We start from the raw sequence: 23,402 nt of genomic DNA, 5'->3' as shown, positions 1-23,402 counted from the left end.
CTCACTCAGTCAAGCGTTTTCTATGTCCATCCATTTGCATGCAAAATTCAAGATGTCATTGTTTTTTATCACTGAGTAAAACTCTAATGTATATATGTTCCAAACCTTTTTAAACCATTCTTCTAATGAGGGGCACCTAGGTTGTTTCCAGGTTCTGGCTATTACAAATAGTTCTGCTATGAACATAGTTGAACAAATGCTTTTGTGGTATGATAGGGCATCTCTTGGGTATATTCCCAAGAGTGGAATTACTGGGTCTTGAGGGAGGTTGACTCCCAGTTTCCTGAGAAACCACCACACTGATTTCCACAGTGGCTGCACAAGTTTGCATTCCCACCAACAATGGATGAGAGTTCCCCTCTCTCCACATCCTCTCCAGCATAGGCTATCATTGGTGTTTTTGACTTTAGCTAATCTGACCGGTATAAAATGGTATCTCAAAGTTGTCTCAAAAATGTCTTGATTTGCATTTCCCTGATGGCTAAGGATGTTGAGCATGACCTTAAGTGTCTTTTGGCCATTCGAAGTACTTCTGTTGAGAATTCTCTGTTCAGATCAGCACCCCATTTTTTAATTGGGTTAATTAGAGTTTTAGTGTCTAGTTTCTTGAGTTCTTTATATATTTTGGAGATCAGTCCTTTGTCTGATGAGGGGTTGGTGAAGATCTTCTCCCAGTCCGAAGGTAGCCTTTTTGTCTTACTGACAGTGTCCTTTGCATTACAGAAGCTTCTCAGTTTCAGGAGGTCCCATTTATTCATTGATTCTCTTATTGTCTGTGCTACTGGGGTTCTACCTAGGAAGTGGTCTCCTGTGCCTCTGTCTTGTAGACTACTTCCCACTTCCTCTTCTATCTGGTTCAAAGTGGTCAGATTAATGTCGAGGTCTTTAATCCATTTGGACTTGATTTTTGTGCATGGTGATAGATATGGATATACTTTCATTCTTCTATAGGTTGACATCCAGTTATGCCAGCACCATTTGTTAAAGATGCTTTCCTTCTTCCATTGCATACCTTTAGCTCCCTTGTCGAAAATCAAGTGTTCATAGGTTTGTGGGTTAATATCTGGGTCTTCTATTCAATTCCATACGTCTACTTGTCTGTTCTTATGCCAGTACCAAGCTGTTTTCAATACTGTAGCTGTGTAATAGAGTTTGAAGTCAGGGATGGTTATACTTCCAGAAGTTCCTTTATTATATAAGATTGTTTTGGCTATCCTGGGTTTTTTCTTTTTCCATATAAAATTGATTATTGTTCTCTCAAGGTCTGTGAAGAAGTTTGATGGGATTCTGATGGGGATTGCATTGAATCTATAGATTCCTTTTGGTAGAATTGCCATTTTTACTATGTTGATCCTCCCAATCCAAGAGCAGGGGAGATCTTTCCATTTTCTGGTATCCTCCTCAATTTCTTTCTTCAAAGACTTAAAGTTCTTGTCAAATAGGTCTTTCACTTCCTTGGTCAGAGTTATCCCAAATTATTTTATGCTATTTGTGGCTATCGTGAAAGGTGAAGTTTCTCTGATTTACCTCCCTGCTTCTTTATCCTTTGTGTATAGGAGGGCAACTGATTTTTTGGAGTTGATCTTGTATCCTGCCACATTACTAAAGGTGTTTATCAGCTGTAGGAGTTCTTTGGTAGAGTTTTTGGGGTCGCTCATGTATACTATCATATCATCTGCAAATAACGAGAGTTTAACTTCTTCCTTTCCAATTTGAATCCCCTTGATCCCCTTATGTTGTCGTATTGCTATTGCTAGAACTTCAAGCACTATATTGAAGAGGTATGGGGAGAGTGGACAGCCTTGTCTTGTTCCTGATTTCAATGGAATAGCTCTGAGTTTCTCTCCATTCAGTTTGATGTTAGCTGTCGTCTTGCTATAAATAACTTTTATTATATTTAGGTATAATCCTTGTATCCCCAATCTCTTCAACACCTTTATCATAAAGGGATGTTGAATTTTGTGAAATGCTTTTTCAGCATCTAATGAAATGATCATTTGGTTTTTTTCCTTCAGTTTATTTATATGATGGATTACATTGATAGATTTGCATATGTTGAACCAGCCCTGCATCTCTGGGATGAAGCCTACTTGATCATAATGGATAATTTTTCTAATGTGCTCTTGGATTATGTTTGCCAGGATTTTGTTGAGAATTTTTGCTTCGATGTTCATGAGTGAGATTGGCCTGGAATTCTCTTTCTTGGTTGTGTCTTTATGTGGTTTTGGTATCAGGGTAACTGTAGCTTCATAAAAAGAGTTTGGCAATGATTCTTCTGTTTCTATACTGTGAAATACCTTAAGGAGTATAGGTATCAGCTCTTCTTGAAAGTTCTGGTAGAATTCTGCATTGAAACCATCTGGCCCTGGGCTTTTTTTGGTTGGGAGGTTTTGATAACAGCTTCTAATTCTTCGCGACTAACAGGTCTATTTAGAGTGTTCACCTGGTCTTAGTTTAACTTTGGTAAATGGTATTTATCTAAAAACCAATTCATTTCTTTTACATTTTCCAACTTTGTGGCATATAAACTTTCGTAGTAAGATCTAATGATTCTCTGAATTTCCTCTGTGTCTGTTGTTATGTCCCCCTTTTCATTTCTGATCTTATTATTTTGAGTGCTCTCTCTCTGCCATTTGATTAGTTTGGCTAGGGGTTTGTCAATCTTGTTAATTTTCTCCAAGAACAAACTTTTTGTTTTGCTGATTCTTTGGATTGTTTTCTGTGTTTCTGTTTTGTTGATTTCAGCCCTCAGTTTGATTATTTCCAGTCTTCTACTCCTCCTGGGTGAGTCTGCTTCTTTTTTTTTTCCAGAGCTTTCAGGTGTGCTGTTAAGTCTCCAATATGTGCTTTCTCCGTTTACTTTAATTGGGCACTTAGTGCTATGAACCTTCCTCTTAGCACTGCTTTCATAGTGTCTCATAGGTTTGAGTATGTTGTGTCTTTATTTTCATTAAATTCAAGGAAGACTTTAATTTCTTTCTTTATTTCTTTCTTGACCCAGGGATGATTCAGTAGTTGACTGTTCAACTTCCACGCGTTTGTAGGCTTTCTGGTGTTCGAATTGTTATTGAATTCTAACTTTATTCCATGGTGATCTGACAAGACACAGGCGGTTACTAATATTTTTTTGTATCTGTGGAAGTTTGCTTTGTTACCGAGTATGTGGTCAATTTTCAAGAAGGTTCCATGAGCTGCAAAGAAGAAGTATATTCTTTCCTTCTTGAGTGGAATGTTCTATAGATATCTGTTAAGTCCATTTGATTCATTACCTCTAGTAATTTTCTTATTTCTCCATTGAGTTTCTGTCTGATTGACCTGTCCATTGATGAGAGAGGTATGTTGAAGTCTCCTACTATTAGTGTGTGTGGTTTGATTACTGCCTTGAGTTCTAAAAGTTTTTCTTTTACATAAGTGGGTGCTTTTATATTAGGGGCATAGATATTCAGGATTGAGATTTCCTCCTGATGAATTGTTCCTGTTATGAGAATGAAATGTCCATCTCCATCTCTTCTGATTGATTTTAGTTTGAAGTCAATTTTCTTAGAAATTAGAATGGCCACACCCGCTTCTTTCTTAGGTCCATTTGCTTGGAAAACCTTTTCCCAACCCTTTACTCTGAGTAGATGTCTGTCTTTGTGGTTGAGGTGTGTTTCTTGTAAACAGCAGAATGTTGGATCCTGTTTTCGTATCCAATCTCTTAGTCTGTGCCTTTTTATAGGTGAGTTGAGTCCATTAATATTAAGTGATATTAATGACCAGTGGTTGTTGATTCCGGCTATTATTTGTGTGTGTGTGTGTGTGTGTGTGTGTGTGTGTGTGTGTGTGTGTAGTATAGTTTGTGTGTTTCTCTTCTTTGAGATGTGGTTGTGAAGGGCTGCTAGATGTCTGGGTTATTGTAGGCAGTGTTGGCAATGTTGAATTCCTTGGGTTGCGATTTTCCTTCTATTACTTTCTGTAAGGCTGGATTTGTTGCTACGAATTGTTTAAATTTATCTTTATCCTGGAATATTTTGTTTTCTCCATTGATAGTGAATAATAGCTTGGCTGGGTATAGTAGTCTGGGTTTGCATCCATGGTCTCTTAGTTTCTGCAGTACCTCTATCCAGGACCTTCTGGCTTTCATTGTTTCCATAGAGAAGTCCGGTGTAAGCCTGATAGGTTTACCTTTATAAGTTACTTGACCTTTTTTCCTTTGCAGCTCTTAATATTCTTTTTTTAATCTGTTTGTTTTGTGTTTTGATTATTATATGGCGAGGGGATGTCTTTTTTGATCCAGTCTATTCGGTGTTCTGTATGTTTCTTGAACCTTCATAGGAATATCGTTCTTTAGGTTGGGAAAGTTTTCTTCTATAATTTTGTTGAATATATTTTCTGGGCCTTTGATCTGCAATTCTTCTCCTTCTTCAATCCCTATTATTCTTAAATTTGGCTTTTTTATTGTGTCCTAGATTTCTTGAATGTTTTGTGAAGAGAATTTGTTGGATTTGCTGTTTTCTTTGATCAGAGCGTTTATTTTCCTCTATGGTATCTTCAGAATCTGAGATTCATTCTTCTATCTCTTGTATTCTATTGGTTATGCTTGATTCTGTAGTCTCCGTTTGTTTACCTAGGTTTTCCATATCCAGCCGGTTCTCGGTTTGTGTTTTCTTCATTGCCTCTATTTCAGTTTTCAATTCTTGAACTGTTTCTTTTACCTGTTTGATTGTTTTTTCTTGGTTTCCCTGGGTATCATTCACGGATTTACTCATTTCTTCAAACTTTTTGTTATACTTCTCATCCATTTCTTTACTCATTTCTTCAAACTTTTTGTTATACTTCTCATCCAATTCTTTAAGGAGTTATTCATAGCCTGTTTAAGGGACTCTATTGCTTTCATAATGGCTCTTTTTTCCACTTCTTCTGGATTAAGGTGTTCAAGTCCTTCTATTGTAGGGTCATTGGGATCTGGTGTTTTCGTGTTGTTTTTCAGATTGTTGGACGAGGTCTTGCCTTGGCGTCTGCCCATCTCTTCCTTCAAATGCTCTCTATTGGATCTTCTGGTACCGGGTCAGGTTCCCTTGTTGGGCCGGGACTTCACTGACAGAAGGCCTTCCTTTCCTCAGGCAGGCTATTGAAACACAGGCAGTCCCACCTTCCGGGTTGCGCCTACAGCCTAGGCCCAGTGCGCAAGGCAGCTGAGCTGGGGAAATTTTATGGCCCCCCTCCAATGGCTGTCTGTTCGAAGTCAGTGCCCCTTGCTGGTCAGGAATGTTGCTGAGCTGACACAGGGCCCACCTGTCCTCAGGCAGGCTTTTAAAACACAGGAACTGCCTCCTGCTGGGATGGGCCTACAGCCCAGGCCCAGCCACAAGGCAGCTGAGCTGGGGAAATTTTATGGCCCTAGAGGGAAGGAGGAAATATAGGAAGGTGTACCTGGGTGGAAGGTGGGATGGCAGGCGGGAGAGGTTAGCAGGTTGGAGCCACCACTGCAGGGTGATTTGGGAGTCTGGGGGCTCAGGGAAAGTCTGAACTCTTCCTCGCCGGGCTCCTGCTGTGGGCCAGAAGCAAACTCACCCCTCTGATGGCTGTCTGCTAGAAGTCAGTGCCCCATGCTGGTCAGGAATGTCGCTGAGCTGACACAGCTAATTTAAATTTTTAAAGTGGCTTTAAGACACCAAGAAGTAAGGGAGAAGTCGGACTCAAATAGTATGTAGGGGTAAACTACAGAATTTATGTACCAGTTGAGATGGAACATATAGCCAGGCAGAATAGGAAGACGTTATGATTTTTGACTTGCCTAATTCTCTGAATGGTGATACCATTTGCTCAAATTACATGAAAATAAACATGCAGGACTTTCTTTGACATGATGCTTTTGAAATGCCTGTTGGACAATTAGATGAAATAAAGTTAGACATTACAAAAGATAATATATAAATGGACTTAGAAGTGAGAAATGAACGCTAAAGGTAGGGGTTTTAAAACTAGAGACTCACCTAAGAAGAATATAGTAAAAAAGAAAGATTCATGTTGACATCCTAGAATATTCTAAGGTAATGGGGAAAGGGGAAGTGTTCAGAAGTAGCATCTAATGAAGAGGAAAAACTCCAAGGAGGTATGATGTTTCATAAGGAAAGGAAAGACAATTATTTAGGGCTAAAGTATTATCCATTCTTCTCCCTAGAATAGTAGGAATTTGCCAGGATTTGGGAGCATAGTCACTAAGAATGGGCTCAAAACATTGTCTTATGATGATTGTGAGTCATAGAAAAGACCAAAGAACCATATTATAGGGAGGCATACTACAGCCAAAGGCAGGTAGGCTGCAAATGTTGAACATCAATCCAGCCATGGCTCAAAGGTAATAGGTAGGAAATCAAGGAGATAGATGGAGAAGGAATAACCATTGCAGGGTACTTGCATCAGAGTGGAAGAGTTGGTGAATATCTTAGCTGTTGAGTGAGGTCATGACCTCGACTATGTGTGAGAGTAGTGACTTGCATAAGATGGGAAGAATTGTTGAAGGGTTTCCAGCTCAGGCTGAGGGTAGTAAACTTTTGAGGCTAATAGTAACTGCAAAAGTATATAACAGACTTCCAAGACTGCTAATTGTTGTTAGTCTAAATCCTGAATATTTTCAGTTTAGGATTTCACTAAGCTATATATTTCATTATCATTTCCCATTTGCAGGTCTAATAAAATTAAAATTTTACAATTAAAAATCAGTCCGAAGTGTAGAGTAACATTGTTGAAATTGAATCCATTCTCAGTCCTTAATACTTTATGTAATCTGGAACAAATAATAACATTTCAATCCTACATCATATAGTATATTGTGAATATAAAAATAGCCATATGAATATAAAATTATGGAATCCCTGTAAACTGAGTTCTTCCTGTGCTTGTTATAGAAAAATAAAGTGAGATAAGGATGGGGAAATGCCCATTAGCTTTGACATTTTTGGTGACTGCAATGGAAGATGCTTCATTAGTGGTGGCAAGGAAAAAGGTGGATTGTAAAGGGTTGAAATTGGAAATCAAGGCTAGGGTGTAGAGAGGCTGAGTGAAGATAACTTGCTAGAAGTATTTCTCTGTAAGGGGAAGAGCATAGGGTCAGAATACTTTAGGTTTTGTCATAGGATGTGTTCTCTTTTACCTTCCCGTTCTCCTTCTTCTCTCTTAGAGGGAAGAACACAGAGTTAACCAGATTATTTTCTTACTGGTAATAAATTTTGAAGACAAAGCTACCTTTTCTTTTCTTCTAGGTTTTTTTCTTAATTTAAAGATACCTACTATAGTTAAACTCTGGAAACAGAAATGATAAGGTGGTTCGTTTAAATTCACGACTTGCCCCAGTGTAGACTCACCTGGAAAGAGAGTCACAATGAGGGCCTTGAGTTCCACCCAGTAATAGAATATAACCTGAAATTGTGGGCAGTTATTTGTTTCTGCTCTTAACTGTGGGCATGATTAGCACTGGGTTTCTGCCTTGAATTCCCCACAACAATGAACTATAACCTGGAATTGTGAACTAAAACCCTTCTCCCCTGAATTGCTTTCTGTTAGAGTATTTTATCCAAAAAAAAAATACCCAGATAGTGATAGAAGGACAGATGATAATCAACCATGACCAGTACAATCAGACAGAGAAATTAAAGTTGTTAGACAGAAAGAGAAGTTGAAGTCTTCAGCCTTGCTAGAAATAAAGACAAGACAATGGTGGCCAGTCTTTAGGGCAAATGTAGGGATCTTGTAACTGAACACTGTTGAAGAGATCCATGTGCTATATAGGAGTCCTAGTAGGATAAAAGTTTACACTGGGAATGTTAGTATTTAAGATCACAAAGATGGATCATCCAGGGCCACAAAAAATACTGGAGCAATGGTAGTGAGTGTTGAAAATAAAAGGAAAAAGGGACAATATCTGAATATGAGACGGAGGTAGGGGAGAGAGGAGGTAGGAAGAAAGAGAGATCTAATTCGTGTGCTGGAATCCTCAGCACATGTGGTATAGACCACAGGACAGTGACAATAGTATCTCTTCAGAAAGTTTCACATTTTTCTTTCCGTCATCCATTCTGTAGATGGGAAACAGTTGATTGCTGTACCCTGTGAGGGGCCTTGATTGCCATGAATGTTGTTAATTTCCTCTTCTGTGCTCTTTTGCTCTGAGCAATTCTTATTCCTTTTAATCCAGTCCAAGGCGTTCTTTCTTGGTTTTGGATATAGTAAGTTTTATAACAACAAAAATAAAAATCAACCATGATTTTGTATTTCAAATCCATTTCATCTTGTCATCTTGTTTTATCATTAATATAGATGGGAAGAAATTTATTACTTTATGAGGTCTTTCATTTTCTAGAATGCTATTAAATCACATTCCAATGCTGCTTTGCTTTAATTCTAATTTCTTTTAGTCTAATTCAAGGCTTTCTTTCTTCTTTGCTTTTTTTTTATGTATTCCCTGTTTATGAGTATATTGTGTTTTGAATGGAGTTCATTGAGAGTTGCTGAAATTGTTTTGCTTAAATTGTTTTGGTTTCATATGATCAATTTCTTTATGTTTCTTCTAAATTGACTTCATAATTCTGGAAAGGGGCATAGATATTTCACAGTTTTATAGTATGGTATCAGTAAATAGTTTTATGTATATTTCACTTTATGGTCACCTTATTTTACTCTAAGTTTTACTTCCACGTGCTGATTTTCTTTAAGTTTGTTATCCATGACAGTCCATCCTTTGTCATTCTTATCTTTTCATGTTGTTAAATCAAACATTTTAGACAGAGGTTTTCTGAAGTAAAGGGTTTGCTTGGCTCTTACATAGTCCATCCTAAAATAAAAACCTGGGCAATCCTGAAGCAAATTATATGAGTTGTCAGGAGTGTGGTCTGATAACAGCTGGCAAATGTTCCACTGCATCTAGGAGGCCAGAATATTTTATGATGAAATTCAGAGAGGAGAAATCATGAAACATTCACACTGAACCTCAGTAGGGACAGCTAAGAGAGAGAAGAGAGCGCAATACAGGCAGAGTCCTCAGAGAGGAGGGACTGTTCCTGAATCAGAATATAGTGTCATCCTGGGGTTCAAACTTCAACTGAGAGGGGAGATGGCATGACATGTCTTTTTTTCTTTGTTAATTTTGCTTGTGTCTTTTATTCATTTATTAGTGTGTGTTTGTGTGTGTATGAGCGCACGTGCGCACACACACATTTTGGGCATATATCTTTTTGTTTTGTTTTGTCTTGGTATTATTTGTCTCATTGCACATTTGTTTTGGCCTTTATATTTTATTTTTAAAACTAAGTAGAAGTTGGGTAGGTAAAGTGATGAAGGAGAATGTCGAATGAGGTGCAGAGGGAAAGAATGTGATACAAATATATTCTGTGTAAAAAACTCAAAAAGACACTAAAGTAACATTAAACCAAAATATGGCTATATCTACCTGGAATCTTGCAAGTGTGTTTTGCTAGTAAGTAGCATCTTAATTTTTTTTGATTGTCTAATTAATTTTTGTACCATAGCCAAAGAACTCTCACGTGAAATTTCTCATGAAAGCGTTGGTCAACAGGAAGTTTCTGCATGCCAAGAAAAGGATGGAGACAATAACTTACGAGAACAGATACACCATAGGTCAGTTTTAAGCGTTGTGTCCTTTCTATTCCTCTCCACTCAAAGATGGTAACAAATGGTGACCTTGGAATAATAAAATCTATGAAAAAGACATACTCCCTACTATTGAGTCCTTTTTTTTTTTGTTTGCCTTGAGTTAAATATTTATATTGAAATAGGTTTTTGCATTGAGTGAAATATTTATATGGAAGTTTTTGGAGTGGAAACCGCAGTTGCTATAGTCTGGGGAAGGAAACCAATCAGAAAACACTTACAAGTTAATTACATGGAATTCAGCAAACACTTAGAAAATACCAATGAAGATTATGGAATTTCAAAAAGCTGTGAGTCAGACTGGGAAAGTTTGTAGTAGCCCTTCCGTTATACTAAAATGAAGTTACATGGCGTTCTTTGAATTGTGTGTAATTTTCCTTTGGAAAAGAAAATGCAGGCAAAATTAGGCAATTTCATGAAAGCCTGAGAGATCTAAAAATAAGAAGTGAGACAGGATGTGTAATTTGAGCTCCGTAAAGCTGACTACGCCCTAGGAAGAAAAAAAATGATTCAAGGAAAGTTTTTAGTAAATTAGTCTGTGCCATCTCTCCCTACAAAGAACTTTCACTTTGTATGTCCAAGAAAAAAACATTCTGTGACCTGATTGTGGGAGCTGTGGGAGCATTAGAAGACTCCTCAGACTCCTTCTGCCCTTAGTGTACATCTTTGGTTTTTAAACAGAGATCTGATCTTACATCAAATACCTACTGAATGGGTAGCATTTTCAAATCTTTTTTACTACTACTTCACAAATTTTAAAAATTATCCCACAATGCCATCAGACAAAATCTTTACATTTAATATTGCTCCATCACCTATAGATTTCATAAAGTTGCTTTTTTGAGTTGAATTCCTGTGTTAGTCTTCTTCATCATGAATTGTCAAATAAATCACACTAACTGCCATGTTTAATATTTCTTTATGCAATCATTTAAATCAGTATCACATATTCATATGGGATTCTTATTTTGCAGAATTGTTGGCTTCTTGGACAACTGGCCATTGCTGGAAGAGTGGTTTACAGAGCCACAAAATATTTTGACAAAAATAAATGCTGAAATTGATGAAGGGTCTTTATGTCAGAAAGTAAAAGAATTTTTTGCTAATGAAATAGCAAATAAAAAGATAAAAGGTAATTATACGTGTATATGCATGCATTCATTGAATAGTATACATTGTGTCTTCATAATATTCAGCTTTTTCCCCATCTTCTCACAAATCCACCACCACTCAGATACCCAAAACAACTTTTTGTCATCATTATTTTTTTTTAACTCAGTGAATCCAGTTAATGCTGTCTGTATATTCTCAGATATGTGATCATCCATTGACGTGAGATAGACTTACCAGGGAATATCCCATTTATATCCAAATCCCCACATTTTAAAGCACATTCCTTTAACCTTTTGTTTGTTTCTTTTCATTTATTGAGATTCAAAATGATGTGGAACTCGCTGTGTAAGCCAGACTGGCTTCCAGCTTTCTGTGCGGCTCCTGACACCTGAGATGACAGGCATTTGGTGCCACTCATGACTGCTCTCTTCCTATGCACTTCTTACTTTGCTGTTCTACATCATTTTAATTCATCTTTTATTTTTCCACTTTTATATTTTACTTTGACATTTGACATCAGCTCCCTAGCTTTCTAAATGCACACACACACACACACACACATACACACACATACATACACACACACGTACACACACACATATACACACACACATACACACACACACACACACACACCACTCAATCACACCCATCCCATCATCATTTGCATAGCCATAACTATGAAGCAAAAGAATAAAGAAGAGCCCAAAGTATGAATGTTTAGGTGCAGTAAGTATATTTGTTGTGATTTTAAAGCAAATGTAATATGCTGCAATAATTTTGCTAATTACAATTTTATAATAGTTTTTATATTTTTTTAGTTAATGAAATAGTAGGCACCTAGAACCCCTAATGCAGGTTCATTTTTATCATTCTTCTGAAGTTGAAAAGAAATTAGAAGAAAAAGAAGCCGAGAAGAAGGCAGCGGCTTCTGCGACTGAGGCTTCTACCACCAGTCCTTCCCTTCCTTCTGAAGCAGAAAAAGACAAGGAGATACATCTTCATCGTGAGCCATCAAAACTTTCTCCTGGGAAAGGAAAGACACCCTCAGGTGACTGACAAACTGATTATAACCCTGTTTGTCAGTTTCTTATTTTCACAGAGAAAAGAACGATGAACCACAGCGCCAGGCTACTTAGCTAGATTCCGACTTCGGGGACTTCAGTCATGTGAAACAAATACCTTTTTGTAATTTTGATATCTGTGGTGTTAGGGACACTGCCAGGTCCCTGATAGGCAGAGTACATGGTCTACCACTGAGCTACATGCTCCTTCAAGGAAAAGCCTTCCTACTGAGCAAAAACGTTTGTTTAGAAAGGCGAGTGTCTCACCTCTTCTGCGGGGCATGTGAAGTCACCCCACTCAGTCTAGCTACTGAGCACAGAAGTGGGGCAGGAAGAGGAAGACGGTAGAGCAACAGGAAGTGCTTTAGTGCAGCAAGAGGGAACGGCTGTCTGCTGAGCTACAGAACTATGTTCTTGTAAAAAGTGAGAACATTTGGGAAAAAAATGGGAATCAGTACAGTCAGGATATTCTTTTTTTTTTCTTTTTTCTTCTTTTGTTTGTTTGTTTGTCTCGAGACAGGTTGTGTGTGTGTGTGTGTGTGTGTGTGTGTGTGTGTGTGTTTATCTTTAGAGCTTGTCCTGGAACTCACTCTGTAGACCTGCCTGTCCTCAAACTCACAAGATCTGCTTGTCTCTACCTCCCCAGTGCTGGAATTAAAGATATACACCACCACATCCAGACAGACAGTATATTCTCATATCCCTACAAGCAATGTTAATTAGACACCTGAATTTGTGTATAGCCAGAGATATTACAGAAAGGTGATTATAGAAAGCATACTGGTAGAACCACCGAGGTATCTCGGTGGGTAAGGTCACCTCAATTGCAATAAAGAACCAGGTCTCAGAAGTTAATGTACACATGCTTACCATGATACACACACACACACACACACACACACACACACACGCACACACTTACCTGACACCCCACTAAACTTAGATGTTCGTAGAAACAGAGCCTTGCATAAAATACATTTTAGATTAAGTAGTTTATTCTAGATACTTAGCCACTGGGTCTGTAAATTTAACATTAAATGACAAAATGAGCAGGACAGAATTTATGTGTTTAAAGCTGTCCTAGTGATATTTGTATGATACCAATATCAGTTTGGCACGTGACGTGGCTTCACAAGTGGTTAACTATTCAGCTGTCTAGCTCAGTGCTTATTCTTGGTGTGTCATAACTGTCTCTAACAACAACATTTTCACTGCATGGAGATTTGATATAAATCTGTAATTCTTTACAAAATTAAATTTAATCATAGTAAATAAAAATTTTGAGACAAAGGTACAAATTTTGTTTCAAATGATTGAAGTCATTTTAAGCGACACGTATAATGATATTTTAAAGACCATTTTGCTTCAACATATCTGGGTTTAACTAAATGCAAAATATTTAAATATTAAAAATGCTTTTAGTATAAGACAGTGAAATGTAAGGCCACATATACACACACACACACACACATATATATATTTAATAATATATAATAATAATATATAATTAAAATTAGAAAATTTAACTTAAGGGTCTAAAAGAAAACTTCAACCCTTTACAATGTGATTTTCTGAGAAGGTATTTTCTCAAGTGCTGGAGAACTCTCCACCATGGTCTTTTGAGCTTTCTTATCATCAGAACATTGGTGTAAAACTCTGCCTTCCCTGGTACTAGTCTCTGAACTTTCTAATTCTGACACAGTCTGGTAGCTAACTTTAATATTAAGTTTCTGGAGGATTTATTTTCTATTTTAAAGTTGTAATCTTGACTAGTGTACACTGGAGGAATAATAAATCTGTTTTGGTTTCACTGAGTAATTGTACCTGTCTTTTTTTTCCCATCAAAGGCAGGACTAGTCCCTTACCTTATAAAAGTATATAAAAGGGCTCATTTCTACTTGCCTGATTCCATTCACACACAAAGCATTTTCTTTACTTTTTCAAGGAAAAAGTTACCATGAAAAGAAAATAATTATTTTTTTAAACAGCACCCAAAACACCAACATGAAGATTGGGTAGAGGAGGCACAGTCCCCTTAATTCTAGCAGATTTGGTCCAAGTACAGTTCTAGAACACAGATAATCACTTCATATCCGCTACAACTGTCCTAGGATTCAACTAGAAAACTTACACATTTGCCCCCTCCCCATTTAAAGGTCTGTGATGAAATCTATCATCAAATGTTGGTATTTAGCTTAGAATTAAAGTTCTCAACATAAAATAATAATATCCATGCTACTATTTAACAGTAGTGTATAGGATAAGCATGGTAATGCAAACCTATAACGCCAGAATTTCCTAAGATACAAGGAAAATGAGATGTTTAAGGCTAGCCTTGGCTATATAGTGAGCCTAAGGGCAGCCCAAGTTACATGACACACACATACACACACACATATCCATTCACACACACTGAGATAACAGAACATATTTTAGAACTAACCTTTAAAATGGAAAAGAGCATGTTACTTCTAACAGAAAAAGTTTTCCACAAAACTTTATAAAGCCAGTGTCTTATTTGCTTTGTCTCTGTCACCTTGTACTAACAGACAGAATTAATTACATATTTGGATACCCAGAATATTTTATAATAACTTTTTCTAATTATTAATCTTATTTCTTTAAAACAATTAGCTGTTCCAAACATGTAGATTCTATGAGATGCATTGTCAGTTATCTGTATGTTCACAAAAGTTCTTATAGGTAAACATGTTTCAAGAGTAATCTTCTATGTCATTTACTTGTTTATTTCTATGGTATTTTGGCTGTCAGAGAGTAAATAGTCAAATGAAAGTAACATGCATTTACAAATATTTTAACTATCACTCTAAACACTCACAAAATGGATAACATGAGCTCTTTACATCATAATAATTTAAAGTGTCATATTACTCACTGAAGAAAGTACATATTCAAAAATTAAGAGACAGGAATTGGTGAACATTTTCATAACTAGTGCAGCATACAGTCATGAGTTTGTTTTTTTAAAGGACTGAATCATTATCTACTATTTGGGAGACAAACTACTGACCTCCAGATTGTCCATTTCCCGGTTTCCCAATAAACTTTTAAGTAGGTTCTAGGGAATATAAGATAATTATGCCCAAGTTATTCTTTGCAGTGTAAATTAGAGTCAGTAATATTTGAAATACAGAAGTCACTAGGTAATAAAGATATGTCATATCAAAACAATGTTGTTATTGAAATCTTCCTCAAAGTGTTTCATTTTTATTAATGACCTGGTTTTCATATTTTTTACATTTTATTACTCTTTATTACTGTACTATGTTGCGTGCATATGCACGGTATACAAGATGTGGACCCTGGAGTCAGTTTTCTCTCTCTCTCCGCCCTTCTGGAGATTCTCAGTGTTGAACTCAGATTATCAAGCTTGCATCATCGGGGAGCAAGCACCTTTACTTGCTGAGTCATTATGCATTGGGGGAACCTAGTCTTATTGAATGTAGGTCATTTTGTGTCATTAAATTTAAATAAATTTGTGCTTCAAATGGGCTTGCAATTTACCTTACCCCCCCCAATCCCATTATAGATTATAAGCAAGCCCATCACTAAATATCAATATTAAAGCTAAGATTAAACATCTTAGCATGACAACATAGAATATAATTGTGAACATTATCGCTCAATAAGAGAAAATGTAGAGTCTGTCTTCAGATTGATCTCAACTCACAGGGAAAAAAATGGTCTATTCGAGGCAGTTCACAAATATAGTTGATTGCTTAGAGATTGGGAAGCCTGGGCTATTGAAATAAGTCACCAATGATATTTTTGTGTTGAATTTTGTTTAGAACTCCAGCATGGTAAGAAAGACTCTCAACATGAAGTAAAAGGAAAGAAAGGTGAGACTGCCCTCAAAGGAAAAGTAGCACCAATGAAGTTAGGTATTGTTCCATGCGTTCCTAACATTTTAGGTATCTCAGTGAAAACAGCCACAAGGCACAGCAGTACATCCTGAGACTCCTTGGGGCATTCCGAAATCGTTAGCTCACTCCAAATAAATCAGCCTCAGACTATGTGCAGCCGAGTGCTCACCCAAGGCTCTGCCGAGAAAAGTGGTACTTTCAAGAGATACTATAGGTGGAGTATCTGTTCATCATAGATATTACAGGTGTTATCTAGGAGCTAAGCTTTGTTCCCAGAAAGGCACTGCTGCACCATCTTTGGCCTCTCAGTAAATTGTATTCACTGGCAAGCACTTTGGTACAAAGTCCCCATCTTTCTTTATAACACAACAGAATAGGCATGGAGCTCAAACTTTACATTGTACCAATAATGACTAGCTATCACATTTCCTGAAATGTAAGTATGTCATTTTCTCACTCAGTAGCTCATATATGAGATTCTAAGCGAAAAATTTCATTTGAATCGAGGAGCATGGAAAGTTGCCTTCTAGTGAGTGAGTAGTTATATAATAAATTGTAGTCAGAGACTGCGCATTCATTGCCGGCCACCCAGACCTGAATAATCACACAGAAACTATATTAATTACAAGACTGTTTGGCAAATAGCTTAGGCATATTCTCAGCTAACTCTTATATCTTAAATTAACCCATTTTTATTAATCTGTGTATTATCACAAGGCTATGGCCTACCACTAAGTTTCCAGCGTTCTGGCATCTTTCTCCTTCAGCAGCTGCGTAGTATCTCTCTGACTCTGTCTACTCTCTCTATATATCTCTGTTCAGATTTCATGCCTGGCTTTATTCTGCCCTGTCATAGACTGAAGCATATTTACTTTTAACCAATGGTAATAAAACATATTCACAGCAAACAGAGGGTAATCCCACATCAATGAGTTTGGGTTTTTGTTTGTTTGTTTCCTGTTATTTTATCTTGACGCCACAGTAGCGTGAGTCTCAGAACTTGAACAAGGACTGGGACTGCAATGGCTGCCTTCATATTCTTCTGGTTTTGATCTTATGTTTTAAGTTGCATTATTTTCTGACTCTACTTTTGTTTAGATTTGTCTGTTTTATTTTATCTATTTGTTATGTGTATGTGTGTGTGTATGTAGTTCTTAATATTGTAAATTAATACCATTGATACTGAGACTATATTTGTCTCACAGACCATTGTATCACAATTATATTTAAATTATCTCTTAATTGTGATACATGGACACACACATATTAGTTATACGTTTGGATATTTATGCTGACATGAACATTCTTTTATAACATTACAGTCAAAGAAAATCTCATCATGATTATGTCATACTGTAGACTTATGTAACAAGAGGTAGTTAGTAAATCAACCCTGAGATACATCTTTAATTGAAATTCTAACTCTGTAATCTATATTTAACTCTTCATTGTTTACCAACAAAGCAATTTACCATTTTATATTACTTATCACTTGTTTTTTAACTGTTATAAAACTAAACTCAAATGAAGTATTATTATATGCCCATCAGAAAAAGATATTAAGTTCACATAGACATATTTCACTCCAAATCACAAATTAGATATAATTGTATGTAAACTTTAAGAGTGTCCTTAATTGAAAACATAGACACCAAACAAGCCATAAGCAACCTTGCAAGTTCAACAGGAAAATATATACATTCACCAGCTCAGTTTAATTAAAGTATTTCAGATTTGTTCTTTTGCTTTTGGTTTTCTAGTTTGTGAGGTTAAATGGTATCTTAAAAGGTAAATTTTAGGGCTTGGTAAGATTGTTCCTCCTACAAAGAACTCAGGTTCTGTTCCCAGCATCTTCATGAAGGGTCACAATCATCTGTAACTCTAGTTTCTGGGGTTCTGATGTCCTTTTCTGATCTGCACAAAAATGTGATGCACTCACCTACATGCAGACAAAATACTCAAACGTTAAACAAATGGAATAATTTTAAAGGTGAACTTTAAATCAGATTTAGAAGTCCTCTTACAACGGTGTATAAATGCTATCATTTTGGTGTTTTTAACAATGTTTACTTCATAGGACAGGGGTGTTACACAGAAAAACCCTATCTTGAGAAAAACAACAAATAAAACAATATTTACTTAATATAGGAAGTTATAATATTTTACTTCTTAATATTTGAAATTAATAGCGTTGACACTGGACACAAATTTTTACACTCACAGGCCATTGTATCACAGTTATATGTAATGCCTCTCTCACAGCCATGACACCATTTCTTTTCTTCTTTCTTCAAATTCATTATTTCTTCCTGGTGACATCATTGACTCATTGTTATTCTCTGAGTATTAGATCAGTCTTTACTATTTTTCTCTTGAACTCTTAAATGTTCAAATCTTATGGCAATCTTAAAATATTTATTTTTAAACATTTTTATATATTGTCTGGAACTTTCACACATGTACATAACATTCTTATAATATGTGGTACGCGTTGGGATTTTGGTGTAGATGTACAGGAGTTTGATCACTTATCAGCTTTTAAGCACAATTATACTACAGGTGGGTTTCACAAATTATTCCGAACAATCAGTCTTTTTGCTTTATAGTTACATATATCTAACTTCCTGATGAAGAACAATACAAGCCCTAGTATTCTAGTCCTCAATTTATAATTACACAGCTTTTCCTTTTAGAATAGGTTAAAAAAAAGATAGAGAACTCTATCACAGCTCAGAATGAATGGTTAAGAATCATACACAAAATACATCAGATTATTATGAATATTTTTACCTAGTCTGCAGGTTTATGAATGACTAAAGGACATTGGAATAGTTATATATGGAGAAATCACCTGAACTACCCAAAACTCATGATTGACACTTCTCTACTTATAAACCATGTCTTTTAATTAACATAAAATTAAAATAATCTAAAGAGCATCACTAAGTTATACTAATCAGAATCATGTATTTGGGAGAAAGTGCTCCCCATTTATATTCAACAGTATAGAACTACATGCACAATTTTCAACAGTTAATCTGAAGACAGGTGGGGTTTAACCAGAGTGATCTTCTAAAGAAAACAAATATTGATCCTTTCACTGTGTTCCTGTGCTCACAATATAGGGATACCATGTAACTGATCCGCGCTGCCCTCTGCATTTGGGAAAGAGAAATATATTTCCTGTTCAGATTCTAAATTAGAACATTGACTACATCCTCCTCCCTTTCTCTCCCTTCTCCTCCTCCATTCTCTTACTCTCACATTTTTACTTCCATTTCTACTTCTCGGTACCTCCTTTCCTTTCTTCTTGATTTCTAGGCTTAAATTTCAAGCCTGATTGTAGCAAGAAATATCTTTTTTATTTTTCAGAAATCCTTTCAACCTACAGGAATACGAAAAGGTTTGGGGGCATCAGAGGCCTCTTCCTTCAACTGTCTCATCTGTGGCCTTACCTTCTCAGGATAACCCTAACATATGATCCTTCTCTAACTTCTGCTCTGAGTCCCAAGAGACACAAACAAGTCCCATTTATGTTCTGGGCACTCGTTCTTTCATTTGGCATGAAGAATTCAATTGTCAGTTTTTACAACAGGAAATTAAACACATTTTGTGGTAAAGTCTAAATTTTATAAGAGCTACACATGAATTAGGGAAGCAAGACATGAATGAAATTAAAATTCTGAAAGTTACAATAGCCAGACAGATTCCAGGTGTTTGAGTCCCTTAACTAAGAAAACAACTCATGAGTAGTAGCGTGGCCATTAATGCAGGGACCATGGCCAATGAGGCGTTTGTTCTACTATGTCTTTGAGCTGGAAAAACTGCCTAAAGAAGCTAAAAGAATGGTCAGTGAGTGTCCTGAATTTTATAACAATCATAGACTTTGTCATGCTCAGAACCCTATCCTCTTCACCTACTTGTACTGGAATGATTTAATATGCATGTTTAAGTTTCTCCTAAAGGGAAAATACCAGGAGGCAAAACACCAGTAAAGAAGTCACCTGCTGGCTCTGCAGAAATATCACCCACACCAACGGCACCACCAGCCCCTAAGCCAGGATCAGATGAATGGATCTATGTGACAGAGCCTATACCTGAGGTATGGCACTTTCTCATCAAACTAATAGGATAATTTAACCTATATATATATTAAGTTTGCCATATAAACAACATTAACAATCCTTCTGGAGTCAGGATTGTGTATAAATTTATCAAAAAACTGAGAGAAGCCTAGAGTTGCGGTTGATGAGTGCAGAAAATGCTAGATTCCATCTCCAGTATCAAAGTGAGGGAAAGAAATAGCGATAGGTTTTCTAGAGGCATGTTAGCGAACTGTATTTCCATTTTGCCCATGGATTTTAGTCTCTGGGTCACAGTCTGATACTGCTCTTGAGTATTGAAGTCAGGAGAACAAATAGCTTCTATTAGTAGCAATTTTCTCCCCAAGGACATATTTTTAGACCTGGAAGAAACATATAAAATCAACTAAACCATAAAACAGCTACCTGACCCGAGAGCTTGTGACAAGTATGCTAGACAGAGAGTTGTTTATGGGACCAAGCAGTTGTTACCTGGGCCTGGGGCTTCAAAAGATAAATCAACTTGGGGATATCACACACTGTTTTTTTCTAATGAAAGACAAAAAGATGTTTACAATAAGCAGTTCTGTCTTCTTAATCCGGTTCACAGTGGTCTCTTACACTGATAAGCTCAGCGAGGTCCATTTGCACCAGTCATTTGAGAGTCATGCATCCCCTGCAGGAGTTGGGTTGTAGTTGCTATTAAACCCTGCTAGGGATGTTTAATCCCACATGTTAGGCTCCAAGTTCTTTGGGGAGGGAGTACGTAGCTCACTGTATTTGAGGAACCAGACATAGTCAATGTCAGTATATGGGAGATTCTTGATAGGTTTCTACAGAAACGATTAGCTAGTATTATGGGTAAATTTGGAAGATACTTAAAGATGAAACATTAAAATGGTACAATAATATATGCATGCATATATGTCTGTTTCTTTATATACACATATGTATGCATACTCATATGTAATGGGTATCACTCAGTCAAGAAGAAGCTACTTTAAATACACACAGAGAAACAGGGAGAGAGACCCCACATCCATTTTCAAAATGTTCTGAGTTTGTGAGAGAAACAGAACAGAAGGTGTTTGGAAGAACAAAATATAGTCATTATTGGGTAGTGGGTGGGGAGTGATGAATAAAAATACCCAAATCTTATACCTTGGGATCACTCAAGACAAATAACACTGTATAGGACAAAAACTAAAATAAAAGTCATTAATATTGAGACCAGATATAAGCTCACATACATAAATCTTGGGATGAACTCTTGTAGGAAGCAGATGAATCTCAAGGAAAGAAACTGGAGCAGTTTTCACAAGTCTATCATTAATACGTCATACAAAGATGAGACAAAATGTAATAAATCAATTCTTTCATTTATTCAATCATCTTTGAGAACGTTCCAGGTAACAATATACCATGTGATATACAGAGAAAGACCGTAGAGTGCTGATCAAGAAGAAAATTCCTGCCTCAGTGGGGCAGGTATTCTAGAATAAAACACAGACAACGTAATTTATGCTGCCAGTATTATAACACCTGAGTTCAGAAGACTAAGGCAGAGCCTCAGAAGATCTGAGGATAACTTAGCAAACTGCATGGGTCAAAGGAGGATATCTGGAAGAAATGATGTCTGCACTGAGACAAGCAGGAATTATCTTCTGGAGATAGATAAGGACTAAGACACTTTAGAAGGTGTGCTCCGGGTACTTGCAATTGGTACTTGATCTTGATGGTTAGTGTTCTTTTGACTCAGCTAGTCGCAAGATTTTTCATTTTTAAGTACTGATTTCAATGCTTTATTGTTGAACAGGAACTGCCTTCATTTTTACTACCTTATTGGGAACTCATAGAGAAGTCCTACATAAACCACATCAAAACAGTACTTCGATATCTTAGAGACAACCAACACACTATCCTTTCTTATTTATATGATACTAGGTAAGTAAAGGCCCCAAGGTCAGAATTTTGTCATGATTAGGTGGGACAAAGATAAATCTCATTCTCTTTCTTACTTACAGAACCAATTTCCAGGAATTTCTCAGGCGTCCAGATCACAAGCAAGATTTTGTATCTCAGTGGCAGGCTGACTTCAACTCTGTTCCCGAAGACCTGTGGGAGGATGAGGAAACCAAGGCAGAACTACACCAACGAGTGAACGTAAGGACTGCTGTGACCTTCTGTGCCAGGTCATCTCACTCTTACTTCCTCATCTCTATACCCTCACTTCATCCCGTTTCTGTCTTCAGAGATGGAAGCCTCAGAAATATAACAATCTGAGCTCTGATCCAGTCATTAGTAACTTCACAAAGGACTGGCTGTTCTTCCTTTTGGGTTCAGGATACACACATGGCACCCTTCTTAGAAGAGGAGCTGACATCAGCAGTGCAGGAGCGTTCCTGGCATCTGCTCTGCAGACTCTTCTCCATTTCTGGTGGTCCACCTACCTGTGGTCATGCCTCACGGGATTACACACCCATCCTGAATTCAGTTACATAGCCTAATATCAAGAAAGAGAGTTAGGGCAACCATACTTGCCCCTTTTGACTAGATCTTTTGAGGTCTGGTGACAGATTGTACATATTTTTATATCTCCATCAAGTGCTGTACTTAAAAGTGGGAAGGCAGGTGGATTTTTGTGTATGCGAGAGAGTTCCTGAGTCTAGTTTATTACCTTGACATTTTAGGGAATGGCTTCTGGTACACAAGAAGCCCCATTCAGTTTCGTAGCCTACATCATCCATACATAAATTGACAACTTTCCCTTATATCATCAGAAGGATACTTTGAAACTCTCATTTGTTTATTACTAAGGGTCAAATATTATTGTGATCTTGTTGTACGACCCTATTCCTCAGGAAATATATCAAGATAGAGAACCCACAACAGAAGTAAGGATGCCGCCACAGTCCAGCTTGGTAAACTAATGAGTTTACTGTGGTTAATTAAAGGAGTAATGGTAAGGGGTTACTTACAGGAGGATAAATGACCCAAAGGTTGATGGATTAAAACCTTACATAGCATGGATGATGGCTTACAAAACCTGGGAACCTTGAGCTCACTGCATGACTTTGCAAGCAGCGTGACAGCTTGGAGAGTGTCTCTTGCAGGTGGCTCAACCACTCTCTGCCTCTTCTAGGCAGCTTGACTTGTCTGAGCCTCCTCTAGGCAGCATGGCTAATCTGCCTATTCCAAGTTGGGAGTGGCTTTCAATAGTCCTTAGTGTTTATACAAGCTTGGGGATAAAGTAGTCCAAGATATCTGGACAGTTTCAAGGCTTTCTCTTAAAAATGTTTATTATTCATTGAGAATTTCATACAACATATTTTGACCGTATTAGCCTCAACTCCTCTCATTAATTGCATCAAGATCCAGCCCTTCTACCCTAACTCTCATAACTCACTTAATTTTATTAAATTCAATTTGTACTGTCTATATGCTTCAGGGTATGCGCCATCACTGGAGCATGGGCAAACGATCAGAAGCCACACCCCTGTCCATAGACACTCAGGTTGGGGTAGGAGCTCATGAACCCCCATTCCATTTTGATTGGCTTGGTCTTGTGCAGGGATTGTGCAGCCAATCACAACTGCTGTGAGCTTTCGAGT

General features: G+C 37.1%; 1 protein-coding gene across 4 annotated transcripts in view; it reads left to right on the top strand.

Moving 5' to 3' along the window:
- Window positions 1-23,402, top strand: part of Spef2 (sperm flagellar and cilia associated 2) — a 157,091-nt gene that overhangs the window by 73,526 nt on the left and 60,163 nt on the right. For 2 of the 4 annotated variants that reach the window (XM_048429290.3, XM_087896945.1), the window contains 7 exons: window positions 9,507-9,615; window positions 10,623-10,780; window positions 11,645-11,812; window positions 15,635-15,685; window positions 19,663-19,811; window positions 21,608-21,735; window positions 21,816-21,954. In XM_048429290.3, the coding sequence (XP_048285247.3) occupies window positions 9,507-9,615; window positions 10,623-10,780; window positions 11,645-11,812; window positions 15,635-15,685; window positions 19,663-19,811; window positions 21,608-21,735; window positions 21,816-21,954 (902 nt within the window). Of the gene's footprint in view, window positions 1-9,506; window positions 9,616-10,622; window positions 10,781-11,644; window positions 13,309-15,634; window positions 15,686-19,662; window positions 19,812-21,607; window positions 21,736-21,815; window positions 21,955-23,402 lie in introns of those variants that run through there. The other 2 variants (XM_085676648.2, XM_048429300.3) reach the window with 2 other exon arrangements.

The sequence above is a fragment of the Myodes glareolus genome, chromosome 15, assembly GCF_982192425.1.
Source record: "Myodes glareolus chromosome 15, mMyoGla1.1, whole genome shotgun sequence".
NCBI lineage: Eukaryota > Metazoa > Chordata > Mammalia > Rodentia > Cricetidae > Myodes > Myodes glareolus.
The sequence above is the reverse complement of the archived record's forward strand: the minus strand, read 5'-3'. Positions and strand labels throughout refer to the sequence as shown.